We start from the raw sequence: 13086 nt of genomic DNA on the forward strand, positions 1-13086 counted from the left end.
ATGGATAAGGCGGAGGTGGACGGCAGAACGCGGGCGATTTGGAGGCGGATGGCCTCATTTCCCTTCCCCGACCTTCACGCCCGGACGGACCATGACCGCACACTCCCATTACTCAGCCCCGTCGAGTTAGGTCGCCATCATGAGCGGCCAAGTCGATGCGCTTTATATTTACGATGAGTACACGTCTGTTTCTCTCCACTTCTTCTCCCCCCATCTACTGACGTCTGTCCTCCAGCAATCCGATCGTCGAACAGGTCTACCGCTCCCGTCCGCCCTCCGCACCAGTAATTCGCTCTCTCTTTCTCGCCCATGCGGCCCCTCGCCCCTCAGTGCTGTACCTGCCCGGTGCGATTCCACCGGTGACCGTCTTCTCCATCGTCCAGTCGAATCTCACCTTCCTCGCAGTCTCCGAGGTTGACTCGGAATCGCTGCTGGTGCTAGAGTTTCTACATCGAGTCGTCGATGTCCTCGAGGAGTTTGTTGGGGCGCCATTGCTCTCAACCAAGCTACAGGCCAACTACGATGTGGTCGCACAGCTACTTTACGAGATGTGCGATGGCGGCATCGTGTGCAACACCGAGCCCAATATGTTGCAGGAGGTGGTGGAAATGCCAGGATGGATGGGGAAACTCTTGGGCGGGGTTGGGTTGGCTGGGTGAGTAACTATACCTTGTCGATGACCCCGCCACTTACGCATACGGAGCAGCTCTGAGTCAAGTATACTAACTTCTGTGGTCCTGTCAAAACAGTTCATCCACGCCAATCCTCGGCCAGCCCAACGCATTGAAACAATCTTTGTCGTCCGCCGCCGCAGCACAAGGTCCCGCGATACCTTGGCGGAAATCCGGTGTTCGTCATACCTCGAACGAGATATATGTTGACATAATCGAGTCCTTGTCGGTCACTATCGCCCCGTCCGGTCGTTTGCTATCAGCTTTGGCCTCCGGCACCATCGCCTTTACTGCGAAGGTCTCCGGTGTCCCAGATCTCCTTCTCTCCCTAACGGCGCCCGGCGGCCAGAAAGCCTTGGGGCAGAAGCTGGAGCTTCCTGTTTTCCACCCCTGTGTGCGATTAGCGCGATGGCGGGAACGGCCGGGGGAGCTCAGTTTTGTTCCACCCGACGGACGTTTCATTCTCGCCGGGTATGAGGTAGATCTCCTACCGCTTGACCCCAACCTCGACCAACCTCCCACCCACATGGAGAAGCTTTTCCTGCCGGCTATCGTGGATGTTCGCAAGTCTCTCGGTCCAACAGGCGCCGAGTTCGAAGTGCGCCTGATCCTGAACACCAACTTTCCGGGCTACACATCCGCCAACCGGCCCGGAGTTGGGCGCAGTGGGTCGGGGTCATCGACCCCTTCGTTCCTGGGAGGTGGCGGGAACTCCACGGCGCCTGCCTTGGAAGAGGTCGTCGTTACAGTCCCCATTCCCAAGTCGGTCCGGAATATCACAGAGATGCAAGCCAGCCGCGGAGAGGCCTTGTACTCTCCGGGGAGCGAGGTGCTCGAATGGCGAGTCCCGACCAAAGACGCCGGTACGGTTTCCGGCACCGCAACCCTGCGGTGTAGCGTGGTTGGTCATTACGATGAGGACGATGCCGAAGACGAGCTGGAAGATGCGGACGCCAACCTTCTCCAAGGCTACTATGACCCAACCACGGCATACCAGGACCCGCAAACGGGCACCACAAAACGGAAGACCAAGAAAAAGAAGAAGAAGAAGGTCGTCAAGAAATCCTCTCGCGCAGCCGCGGCGGCTGCAGCAGACGCCGAAGCATCGGCTTCTCCTGCCGCCGACCCCAACAACCTCCTGGATGCCGAACAACCCCAACCCTACCCCCCCTCCGACCCCTCCCAGCCGTCAACTCCAGCCCTTCCAGCTCCCTCACTACCATCAACACTCCTCCCCGAAGCCGAAGGCGAAACACAACATACAACCCCAGAAACGGGCGCCGAACCCGAACCCGAACCCCACAACGTCCGTCCAGAAAAGCCCCGCCACAACTCCTCTCCCAAACCCTCCAAAGACCGCCAGCCAGCCAACATATTCCACACCGCCCCCCGCAAGACCAAAACCCAACTCAATGCCATCCTCATGCCCACCTCCGCCTCGGTCTCCTTCTCCGTGCGCGGCTGGCTCCCCTCCGGTCTCAAAGTCGACAGTCTCAACATCGACCCGCGGAAAAGCCGCGGGCTCGGCGAAGGCGTCAAACCATACAAGGGGGTGAAGTACCTCTGCGTGAGCCAAAAGGGCGTGGAGAGGAGGTGTTAGCGGGTCTCAGGCTTCGGGGTTTAGTGAAAACCCGGAGCCAGACGTCATCCCCCTCCCTCCCTCCTCTCACTGTGGGTGCACATCACACATCACGCACCTTCCAGACATCTCCCAACATAACCTTATCTATATCTCAAAACATATCTAGCCTGTGACAACCACGTTACTGTATATGGTCGGGTGGCTCATCTATCCCCTCACAATTTTCTTTTTGCTTAACCCTGTTACATCTCAAGTCTTTCCCGACATCTCTTTCCAATTTCTGGCTCATAGACCATCTGCCTCAAAACCTAGGTATTATTTGTGCAACTCTACGGGTTTTTGCTTCTCTTGACGACCACCACTACTAACTATCTTGACACGAGAAGGGAGATGTGACGTGACATGCATGCAATGATGATAAATAGACCTTCAAGTCCACTGGAACCAAAAAGCCGAAATTTAGCCCTTATTCTTCAGTAGATGCGTGACTCATAAGAAAACGATCCATAAAGTAGACGCCTACATTCTGAACAAGACGCCGGGAATAATCATGATCGTACTTCAAATTTGTCTCACCGGCTAGCTAGCCTGCTAGCTACAGAGGTAGGTGACCCCCACCACCGACTTAAAGAACACAGCCCCCAGCCCCCCAAAATGCCGTCGGGTACAAATTATAGTATACATAATCATAAACATAGGACCCAACCCTCCCACCCTTTAAAAGCACATACCAAAGCACAAACGCGCCAGATTGAAAATCCAAAGAAATTCGAATACCAGAAAAGAGTCATCCGAGAAATCAATGCACCGAACCAAGACTTATTCAGTAAATCAAACATCTGATTGTTACTTTGGCAATCATCGGAGGGATTTATTCACAGCTTGGAACCTCGGCGGTCGAGGAGCTGGAGTGCGAGGTATGCCACTAGAGATAGTATATGGTAAGTATATATGGTTTGGTGGATTTTCTGTGTCTTTTTGTGGTTCAAAAGTGTCCAGAGTTGTGGATAAAGGATTAAAGATTAAACAATAGATGTCAGAGGGGGTTAAGGCAGGCATTAGATCATGTGACACCGGTTAAAGAGGGCATGCGGAAAACCACCAGGGCGAGAGGGTTAGGATCGAACATGTCAGGTCAATGTACGCAGGCCGATAGTATCGGTTCGATTCCGATGCAAACTCGGGAGTTTACGAGTCGACCCTTATTCTGCCGATGGAGATGCGGACAGTAAGAAGACTGCGTGCGAACCGGGATGGTGTGCATGGGGCAACAAATCCAAAATGATAACACTAACAAGTGGGAAAGAGTAGTAAGGAGAATATCACTCACCCGCAGCGACAATGGTGGCACGAGTAACGCCGGACTTGACAGATCCACCGCCGAGAGTGAAGAAATAGCGGAGCCAGCCGAGTCGGAGCTTCTGTCCGTTGCGATCAAAGTCCGGCGTCAGGCTACCAGCCTTGATGAAGAATTCCTGCTTCTTGCCGAAGGGTGGGTAGCGGACGGCCAGCGCGGATTCGATCCAGCCCGGGCTGGTGGTGATGGTGCGGCGGTGTACGAAGACGTCGAAGCTGGCCTTGCCACGGTAGGAGCCGCTGCCACTCTCGCCCACACCGCCGAATTCGAGAGTGGGGATGTGCAGCGCGGCGTCGTTGATGGAGACACCTCCGGAGCGGGTCTGGGAGAGAACTATCCGAAAGAGAGGTTAACTTGTGTGACTGGGTAATCCCCGGGAGAGAAAGGAAGAAGATCACATACTCTTCTCGGCTTCGGCCTTGGTGCCGAATGGGTAGAGAGCCAAAGGCGTAGACTGCACGCCGTTGGCGATCTCGATCGCCTCGTCGATGCTATCGACGGGGAGAATGGTCAACAGGGGACCGAAGCTCTCCTCGGCGACCAGGGAGTCATCGACCGAGTCGATCTGGATGAGCGTGGGCTCGATGAAGCGCTCCTTCTCATCCATCGTTCCTCCAAGAAGGATCTTGCCCTTGGTGTTATCGATCATCCTCTTGATTCGCTGGAACGAAGCATCATCGATGATGCGACTGAGGTCGGGGGAGGTCTTGGCTCCCTGCGGAAAGAACTCGCTGTACGCCTTCTTAAACTCATCCACCACCGCGGGCAGGATGGGTCTCTCCACCAGCATATAATTCTGCGACGTACAGATCTGTCCGGCATTTGTGACCTTTCCCCACAGCATGCGACGCGCCACCAGCTTGGGATCAGCATTCTTAGAAATGATCGCGGGGTTGCGACCGCCCAGCTCCAGCACGACGGGGGTCATATGGGGCGCAGCTGCCTTGCAGATGATTCGGCCAACATTCGCACTCCCGGTGAAGAAGATCTTATCCCACCGCTCCGCAAGGAGCGCCTGAGTCTCCGGGACTCCTCCCTGCACCACCGTGTAAGCCTCTGGATCGAGCGCCGCCTCGATGATCCGCTGGATCACCGATGCGCTGTGGGAGGACTTTTCACTAGGCTTGACCACCACAGTGCAACCGGCGGCGATAGCACCAATCACCGGACCCAGAGTCAACTGGAACGGGTAGTTGAACGGACTATAATCCATCCACAATTAGCTTATTCCGAACTTCCTCTCCCCCGGCAGACCAAGATAGTGAGCGGCAGCAGGCAAGGCTAGGCAAGGCAGGCCCACATACCCAATAACCAAAACACAGCCCAAAGGATCCTTCCGAATCTTCGGGCTCACGAATTTGAAAGTGATATCGATATTCTCCGCCTTCTGATCCTTGACCCATTTCTGCAGGTTGCGACACACGAAAACGATGTCGTTCAGGACCCAGTTGGTGTCGCCGAGCTCGGTCTCGAAATCCGGTCGGTTGAGGTCCCGTCGGAGCGCCTCGCGCATTTCCTCCAGATGATCTTTCACACTATTGCCAACGGGCAAGGATTAGCATTACGGCTTCCATAGTCCATACCTCTTTTGCTTCTGCTCCGGGGAAAATGAAGGGAATAAAACTCACGCCCAGTATAGCTTGCGGAGTTGGACCAGCCGGTACTCCACATCGCGGGTCTTGTGTGCATTGAAAGTCTGGCGCACCGTCGAGACACGGGACTGAATCTCCTCGATCGGAGTATTCTCGAAAGGAGGGATCTCTATTGCGCCCATTGTTGCGATTGTTGAATAGCTAAATCAGGGAAAGCTTGGGAGGAGGAGAGGAGGGACGGGGAGAGGGATGGAGGGGACGGAGGGGTAGAAAAGGCCGGCGGAGGTGAACCAAGTAGAAATAGAAGTAGGGGGGCGATCATCCCGGGCTTAAATTACGAGTAGGAGGAGTGAAAATGATCGTCATGGTGTGGCAGACCATGGAAGAGACCGGATGGAGGAATTGCGCCGACAAGAGAGCCCGGGACTCACCAGATCCATAGAACAGGAAAGGATGGATGGAGTCGTGTTGATGAAAGCACATGCGGGCACAAAACTAAGCCGGGTTCGGGGCATTTTCCCTCAGGCTCCTCCTCTCTTTCCTTCCTCTCCATCCACTCCCCCGCTTCTGAACGGACCGCGGCTGGTCGGCAGCCCGTCTCTAATCATGTTCACTTGTGAAATGAACACCTCGGTGGATTCTGTCAACTGCTTAGCTTCGGCCAAAAGTCGAACAAAGTAACAGTCTACCACAGTCTAACTACACTAATGTTTAGGCTAATGTTTAGCCTGCTTTTCAGTGTTCACAGTGCACTGACTGAGACCACGCTTCATCCCCTCCTGATTTCTTTCCTGCACAGCTTCAGCAATGGCCATTGGCGGGTTGCATCGGCCTGGTTCCTGCATGGACTGTTAGAGAAGTTATAAAAAGACACGTCCGGAAATGAAGTGATACACTGATACGAAAGTCAGAACTTTAAAGGGAAAAAACAGAAGCCCTACTCTCTGTTGCACGGACCTGACAACCACAGCTATGGCCCACTTAATACTCCCTCCGCCCCTTTCATCGCTCACAGACATTAAACAGAAAAACGCTGGCTTGAATTCAACTCATCACTCATCATCGTACTCAGTACGACTGGCTATCAACTCCGACATTTAAACAAGCAAGAAAAGAGCACCAAGCAAACCCTCAAGGTCCTCCACCAAATCTGAGCAAGCTCCCTTCTGCTGCGTCCCATGACCGCACAACAACCCAAGAAACAACAACTATTTAAAGAACTATAGCAAACCAATTATACTCTATCCCCACCGCTTTTCAATTCCATCTAAAAAGTCTTCAAGGTCCAAAAAGCCGAGACCGCAGAACGAAAGGACGTTTCCAAAGTTCGACCCCAAAATCGTCGGGAAATATAAAAGAATTTCAAAATCTCGTAACGAGGCAGTGACAAATCACCCAAGACATGTCAAGTGAATGCGCTTACAAGATTTCATCTTGCACGCTGACAGCCTTGTTGTACGTCTCGTAGGGGGTGATGGCTCCAAGAGCACGTCGTTGATGGGCGTTGAGGATCTCCAATCCGTAAACGTAGCTGGCATTCACCCAACCAAAGCTAATGCAAATAAGTTAGTGACCGGCGCGCAAGGGGAAAAATAGCTTCGTGCCATGCAACTCGGGAATTCTTACCCTTCACGGGGAGCCCCCTTGAAATCCACGCCTTGGTTGCCGTACTCGGCATCCACCCGATGTGGGTCAATGGGTCGAGTGACATCGTATTTCTCGACCACCACCCCGTTGAAATCCACAAAGGCCTTGGTGATCATATACAGCCACTTGTAGGTCAGCCGTTCGGCTTCATCTTGGTAACCGTACCGGATCAGTCCGGTCCAAGCAAGCATCTGCTGAGGCGCCCAGCCATAGGGGTAGTCCCACTGCCGGTTGGGACGATCCAAACCGACGACGCCCCGCGACTCCTCGGTTCCTGACACCAGGCCACCATACGCTTCGAATCGGTGGAGAGCCTTGACCATTTGAGACGCTTGCTGCGGCGTCGCGAGACCGGCCCACATCGCCCAGTAGGTGGTGGCACTCTCGTAGTTCGTTCGTTCTTGCTTGGCAGTGTCATAATCGAAGTACATGCCTTTCTCCTCGTCCCAAAGATAGGTGTCCATGCGCATCTTTCTGCGTCGGGCGCGACGGTCCCACACAGACGAGGATTCAAAGGCGATGTCCTTGGTGGCCTCCGTCCGGAACTCAGGAGGGATCTCCAGCTTATCTTTGAAGTAGGTGCGAATTACCCGCGCAATATCCACTTCATACTTGTACAAGAGCGAGTTAAGATCAACCGTGGCTAGGTTAGCGCAGACCTTCTCCAAACGGTAGCTGGTATCATGTCCAGACTCCCGCACGGCTCGGTCATGCAAGAAATACTCGTCAAGCTCGGGCTCCAGGACTTTGCGCTCGTTGTAGGCCTGGACAAACTCGTCGAAAGACATCCCGTGCTTTTCAGCATACGGAGTAAGGATATGATAGAAGTGAGTCGGCTCCGTCTCCGGAGGGACACCACTGCCTTGAGGACGATACCTCGAAAGACCCGACACCGGGTCAAACCGCGGCTCCGCAGTCCAGACGCTGTAATACTCCTTGATGGCAGCAAGAGTCGCATTTCGAAGGAAGTCCATAGCGTCGGGCTCCAGCTTGATCCGCTCGTACACACGCAGTGCCATATCAGTCAAGAATGGCGGCTGAGAGCGCATCAAGTAGTAGGAGCGGTTAGCATTCAGAATCTTGGCGTAGTGCTTGATGCAAAAACAGAAGTTGATCACCATGGCCTTGGCCAAGTCAACTCTGTCGCTGACCAGTAAACCGAGCGAGATCATGTAACTATCCCAGCCGTACAGTTCGTTGAATCTTCCTCCCGGCACTACGAACGGAACTCCGGTGTATTCGGTCTTCTGGGTAGCCTCGTCAACCGTCTTGTCCATCGCCAAGGCCAGCATTCCAGGTTTGCTGTTGAGGTCCTTCACGTAATCGGGTGTGATGTTGGCGTCCAACATCTGGACATCCAGGCGAAGCTCGGGGTAATCTTCTGCGATCTTCTTGTAGTACTCATACTGCTCAGGAGCCCCCACAGGAATGTAGATCCGAGGCCTAGGGTCATCGGTCCAATCCTTGGGGTCCCTACCCGCTTCGGCGATGTTCGAGCCGTCAATTCGCCGAGTCAAGGCGGTCCAGAATGAGTTCTTGATAAGGCGGGAAAGGCGGGAGACCGGGTTCTCGCTCAGACGAGCCTCGTCCAGAACGATAGTCTTCCGACCGTAGTCCTTGGCGATTGTGAGTTCCTGGAGAAGATTGGATAGCATGTAGGTGCCTCGCAAGTCGAATCTGTTGTATCCCGATGATGCAGCTGTTCCTACGGAGAAGACCTTCGTCCATGTCAGCTTTCATTCGAACGTAGCCCACAACGAATCCGCTCCTACCTTTGGGCCGACATCTTCGATGGTGATCTGCATGTTCTGATCCGTGTCTTCCCGTTTCAGGAGATCGTGCAGTGTTTTGTCGACATCGATAAGGAATTTGCGGTCGTTTGACGGGGTCTCATCTGTGGCAAGGATGCGTCAGTCAAAGGTACCTTGGTGCAGCCAAGAAATGCTTCTTTCTCGAACGTACCGTGACTGGCTCTCCTCGCTGGAAAACCGCCTCCCAGGAACTCTTGAATGTCTTCCCGGTTGAAGGACTTCAAAGTCTGTGGTTGAAAATCGAGAAATGGTCAGCCACGCTTGTTGTGGGCTTATCTGACTCAGTCCGTTGTACATACCGATGAGAATGCTCGTTTGCGATCCCTGATGCGCGCTTTGCCATCGTCGCCTCCGTAGTAGACGTCAGGATCTGAAAAAGGGTCAAGCGACTGGTTCCGGCGGTGTTGGGCGCTTGAAGAGCTCATCATCGAAGGGGGGGATGTAAGATGGAGGGGAGAAAAAGTTGCTCAGTGACAGGTGAGGCGAAAGAAAATACTAGGGCAAAAGAGGATCGGAGCAGGGGTTGTTGTTGGTTTGCCGGCTAAAGGGGGTAGCACAAGGATGCCAATAATTGAGAACGCTAGGCTCGTTCGTGGCGCTGGGAACGACAGCTGGTTCGTATTGAAAGATACCAGCTGGGATCACGATCACAAGGAATGATTCCTATAAGTGGAAAGTAGAAGCAGGGCCAAAGGTAGATGTACTTCCAGGGTCTGCTGAAGTGCAGCTAAACAAAGAGGATGTCCCCGGGAGAAGAGGAATAATATTTTTGGCCACGAGTCGAAGTTTTGGCGTCCGCGGAATCTCGGGGTACGTCACACTCGGGGGTGGGTTCTTTCAGAGTAATTGAGGGTTATCGCGTGGGGGAAAAAAGGAGCGGTGTGCGCTCGAACAACAAAGCTCAAACAGAATGTTGTTGTGAAAAATAAAAGTCGAAAAAAGGGGGAGGGGTAGAAAAGACTTTCTCGGGCTGGTCTGAATTCGTATCTTCTTTTTTAAACAACAGGGTTCAATGAGATGTCCCAAGAAAGAAGTGTGACGGGCGATGTGTGAAAAGGCGAGAATGAGGTTCCCTTGGAGACTATGACGCCACGAACCGATGATGTCGCCTGCTCCACTCAATAGCCATTTCTTGTTGGTATTTTGCCCGCTGACTTCGGTTCCAATGATGATAAGCCAGCTCTGTACCGACCGGTGCGAAATCTCCCGAAGCCTCGAGATTGAAATGGTTCAGTTACTATCTGGACGCTGTGCCTGCTCACGCTTTCTCTCTGCGTCCTTGACGTGGCGTTGGATAGCGGTGCGATAAGAGAGCAATCGGCGGCGGGGAACCACAAGTGTGTCTCTGATAATCGAGGCACAGTACAGTAAGGTGAGGTGGACGCGTTTCACCCACCACCTGTACACAAAAAGAGAGCCATAAAAGAGCACATGACAGAGCCACAGAGAAGCAAGGAAGCCCAAAAGAAGTAATTGAATCAAGGTTGAAGACCAATTCCACCGTTTGGGTACGATGCTTGCTTGTTATCTTGTCTTTTTCCCTCCTCCTGCATCATGCACTGTATTTGTTTTATCGATTTGGTCCATGCACATTGCTGCGGTCGTACCAGATCCGACTTAGCATTGGATTTAGCGTTTCTCAATCGAATTGATCACGGGGGAAGTAAGATCGACATGATCGAGATGCTAAGACAATCCATGGTTTGGTAGCACGGTCGAATCATCATCACTCCGTTTTGTTACACACGGAGGTTGAGTCCTGCTGTCCTCGAACTGCGGGGGGAGCGTCGTTGGGTAGCTCAAACATTGTTGTTAAGCAAGTGGCTGGCAGCCCTTGATGAATACCTAACGCAATTCCGAAAGCCATGCACGATGCAGCGACAATTGTTAAGGATCATTGAATGCCATGGCAGGGCTTCGGTCCCGGCATAAGGTTGAGAAAGACTACGCGGTCTCGGCAACGCCCAAAAGTATTCGCAATGCCGGCGTGCAGAGTCACAATCTGCCAAGGACAGAAATTATTGTATCACTTGCCGAAGTTGAGCTGTTCTGGCCCCGGGTTTCCAACCCAATATTCATGGTAGTAACTCTGCTGCAGAGTCTCGGGTCGTTAGTGTCTAGACTATCGTGCTCGGCGCGCTTACTATCAGCTGTCCATGACTTTATGTACCGGCCAGGGACCGACCTGCCTCTTACCCAGGACTTTTTCAAGCTGGGTGAAGGTTGGAGTAAGACGTTATCCTTTGTCAGGATTCTGTAATCCGTGAGGTTCTGTTCTCAGGGATCAGACATCTCAATGTCATTGTGGAGACATTCGCTCATTGCTGTTTATGGAAGGATGGAGGCAGAGCTGAGCGGAGTGAGATCGTCCCTTCCGGCCGTAAGTCGCGATAAACCCCTAGAATCATTCTCGAAACATTGTACGCATGTACGAAGTACATCTGGCCGTAAACATTCCGACCGATGACAGGCAATATGATATGTTGCCGATGAGTAACATGCTTTGCCTTACGACCAAGTACCGGTAGATTACATGCATACAGAAGATCAAGATAATCAATGTGATACGTAACTATGGCTCCAATTTCTGCAGTGACATATCAGTAACTTGGTCAGCTGATGTTGAGTTTTATTAGCCTCAACAATGTGGCGCCTCAACACATACTATTCCCTACAATGCTCAAAAATGACACGTCTCCCCGTACTGGTATGGGTCATGCTAGTTCATCAGGTGGTACAGGCTCGCAAACTACGAACTCAGAGTGAGTTTCACCGGTAAGTCGGAGCCTTGATTCACCTTCATGATTATTACTGAAATGACCATAGGCTAATGTCTCGAATGCTTCGTAGCGCTGACAGCACTGATTACAGCCTAGCAGCAACAGAGCTACCACCGTCAACAGTGATAGTTGCTCCGTTCACGTAGGCACCAGCGCGGCTCCCCAGGAACAGACAAGCCCCTGCCACATCTTCCGGACTCCCGATACGACCCAATGGGATATTTCCCTCGATGGTCTCACGATGCGCCTCCAAGGTGGCGGCCATCATTTTACTCTGGAAAGGACCACAAGCCAGAGTATTCGATCTGCCAGAAAAGACGACCACATTAGCTCAACTCTCATCGGCAACCAGGCAGCGAGGGCCGCAACATACGTGATATTCCTCCTTCCAAGATGATTAGCCAGGACTCGGCTCAAATGATGCAAACCAGCTTTACTAGCGCTGTAAGCAAAGGTCTCCAGCGCCGGGACCCTCAACCCATCGATACTGCCAATGTTGATGACCCGAGCCGGGTCGCCCGGCGCAGCAGCCTTCTCGAGCAAGGGCGTGAGAAGCTTGGTGAGGTCGAACACCCTGTGGAGGTTGAGAGTGAGGACCCGTGTCCAGGCGGAAGATGGGTATTCATCGTATGGGGCACCCCAGTTCGATCCCGAGTTGTTGACGAGAATGTGAAGCTCTGGTAACAATCAGGTAAGCGCTTCATAACTCTTGCCACCCCACTTCAACTGCCAGCCCTCTCGTGAGGGCGACCCAATGAAAAGACGCAGCACTCACTACTCTCGCGCTTGGCCAGCTCTTCTGCCAATTTCTTGAGATCTTCCTCTTGGTAAAAGTTGGCGGGAATAGCATAGGCCTTGCCCTTGCCGAGCGCATTGAGCTCGCTGGCGGCCTTCTCGCAGGCCTTCGCATCGCGCGAGGAGATATAGACGGTGGCACCGTTCGCTACATATCCCTCGGAGATCATGCGGCCAATGCCTTTGGCTCCGCCAGTGACCAGCACCACTTTGCCCTGATAGCTTGCTTAGCGTTCATGATACTCAACTGGAAAAAGGGGGTGTCTGCCGCTAGATTTTGCGTAATAATGCGACTAACCTTCACATCGAAGAGTTTCTGGACGTCCATGATGGGCTCACTTTCGAGTCTTCAGGGTCTCTATTTATAGATGATAGAGCTATAGATGTAGAGTACCTGCTGAAGAGATAGTTCACGTTAAAGCGTCGAACTCGCGAGCGGTGCCAGATGAAGCTCCTTATACAATGCGGAGAGAAGATGCCGGGGTAAACTAACCGACGGCCGAGCGATTACTGAGCGGCTTGGCACAAGATGCCGAGGCAATCCGGACTGAGAAAGAACAAGGGCACAGTTGAGAGAGTGAATCACTGTTTCTCTGGGTTCGGGTTACATCCTCATATCTTGAGGAAGTATACCGACTTCTCAAAGGATCATTTTAAGAATCCGTGGTAGTCTTTGTACCTACAGTGATGCCTGGTGCCTGAGGTTGTAAGCTCTGGTCTAGAGATATATATGCCTGAGGCGTCGATCTCTAGACCGGAAGGACGGAGGACCGCAAAAAGTGAGCGCTGCAGTGGCGGGGCAATTCCACCCTGCGTGTTTGTTATCCAGCAAAAGTCAAGTCCAGCAGCCC

General features: G+C 52.9%; 5 protein-coding genes across 5 annotated transcripts; 2 read left to right on the forward strand and 3 right to left on the reverse strand.

Annotated features, from left to right (window-relative positions):
• Positions 1-90: 90 nt before the first annotated feature.
• Positions 91-2717, forward strand: BO66DRAFT_390319 (putative AP-3 adaptor complex subunit mu). The gene is made up of 3 exons (XM_025646976.1): positions 91-183; positions 236-655; positions 750-2717. Exons 1-3 carry the CDS (start codon positions 140-142, stop codon positions 2269-2271), a joined length of 1986 nt encoding a protein of 661 aa, XP_025506024.1. The 5' UTR covers positions 91-139; the 3' UTR covers positions 2272-2717.
• A 713-nt stretch (positions 2718-3430) lies between these two features.
• Positions 3431-5489, reverse strand: BO66DRAFT_39717 (hexadecenal dehydrogenase). Its single transcript, XM_025648579.1, has 4 exons — positions 5239-5489; positions 4915-5145; positions 4013-4812; positions 3431-3943 (listed from the first exon to the last, which is right to left on the reverse strand). Exons 1-4 carry the CDS (start codon positions 5382-5384, stop codon positions 3576-3578), a joined length of 1545 nt encoding a protein of 514 aa, XP_025506025.1. The 5' UTR covers positions 5385-5489; the 3' UTR covers positions 3431-3575.
• A 285-nt stretch (positions 5490-5774) lies between these two features.
• On the forward strand, positions 5775-6459 carry BO66DRAFT_39745 (uncharacterized protein). Its single transcript, XM_025648594.1, has 2 exons — positions 5775-6061; positions 6114-6459. The coding sequence occupies exons 1-2, from the start codon at positions 5910-5912 to the stop codon at positions 6301-6303; spliced, it is 342 nt and encodes a 113-aa protein (XP_025506026.1). The 5' UTR covers positions 5775-5909; the 3' UTR covers positions 6304-6459.
• Positions 6460-6621: 162 nt separating this feature from the next.
• Positions 6622-9085, reverse strand: BO66DRAFT_318182 (alpha,alpha-trehalase; the record flags this gene model as incomplete). Its single annotated transcript, XM_025643590.1, has 5 exons — positions 6622-6754; positions 6829-8567; positions 8622-8743; positions 8812-8887; positions 8960-9085. The coding sequence occupies 5 exons, from the start codon at positions 9083-9085 to the stop codon at positions 6622-6624; spliced, it is 2196 nt and encodes a 731-aa protein (XP_025506027.1).
• A 2186-nt stretch (positions 9086-11271) lies between these two features.
• Positions 11272-12670, reverse strand: BO66DRAFT_390322 (short chain dehydrogenase/reductase family). Its single transcript, XM_025646977.1, has 4 exons — positions 12534-12670; positions 12216-12450; positions 11814-12117; positions 11272-11745 (listed from the first exon to the last, which is right to left on the reverse strand). The coding sequence occupies exons 1-4, from the start codon at positions 12561-12563 to the stop codon at positions 11526-11528; spliced, it is 789 nt and encodes a 262-aa protein (XP_025506028.1). The 5' UTR covers positions 12564-12670; the 3' UTR covers positions 11272-11525.
• Between the last annotated feature and the right edge of the window lie 416 nt (positions 12671-13086).

Source organism: Aspergillus aculeatinus, assembly GCF_003184765.1.
Source record: "Aspergillus aculeatinus CBS 121060 unplaced genomic scaffold BO66scaffold_13, whole genome shotgun sequence".
NCBI classification, from domain to species: domain Eukaryota; kingdom Fungi; phylum Ascomycota; class Eurotiomycetes; order Eurotiales; family Aspergillaceae; genus Aspergillus; species Aspergillus aculeatinus.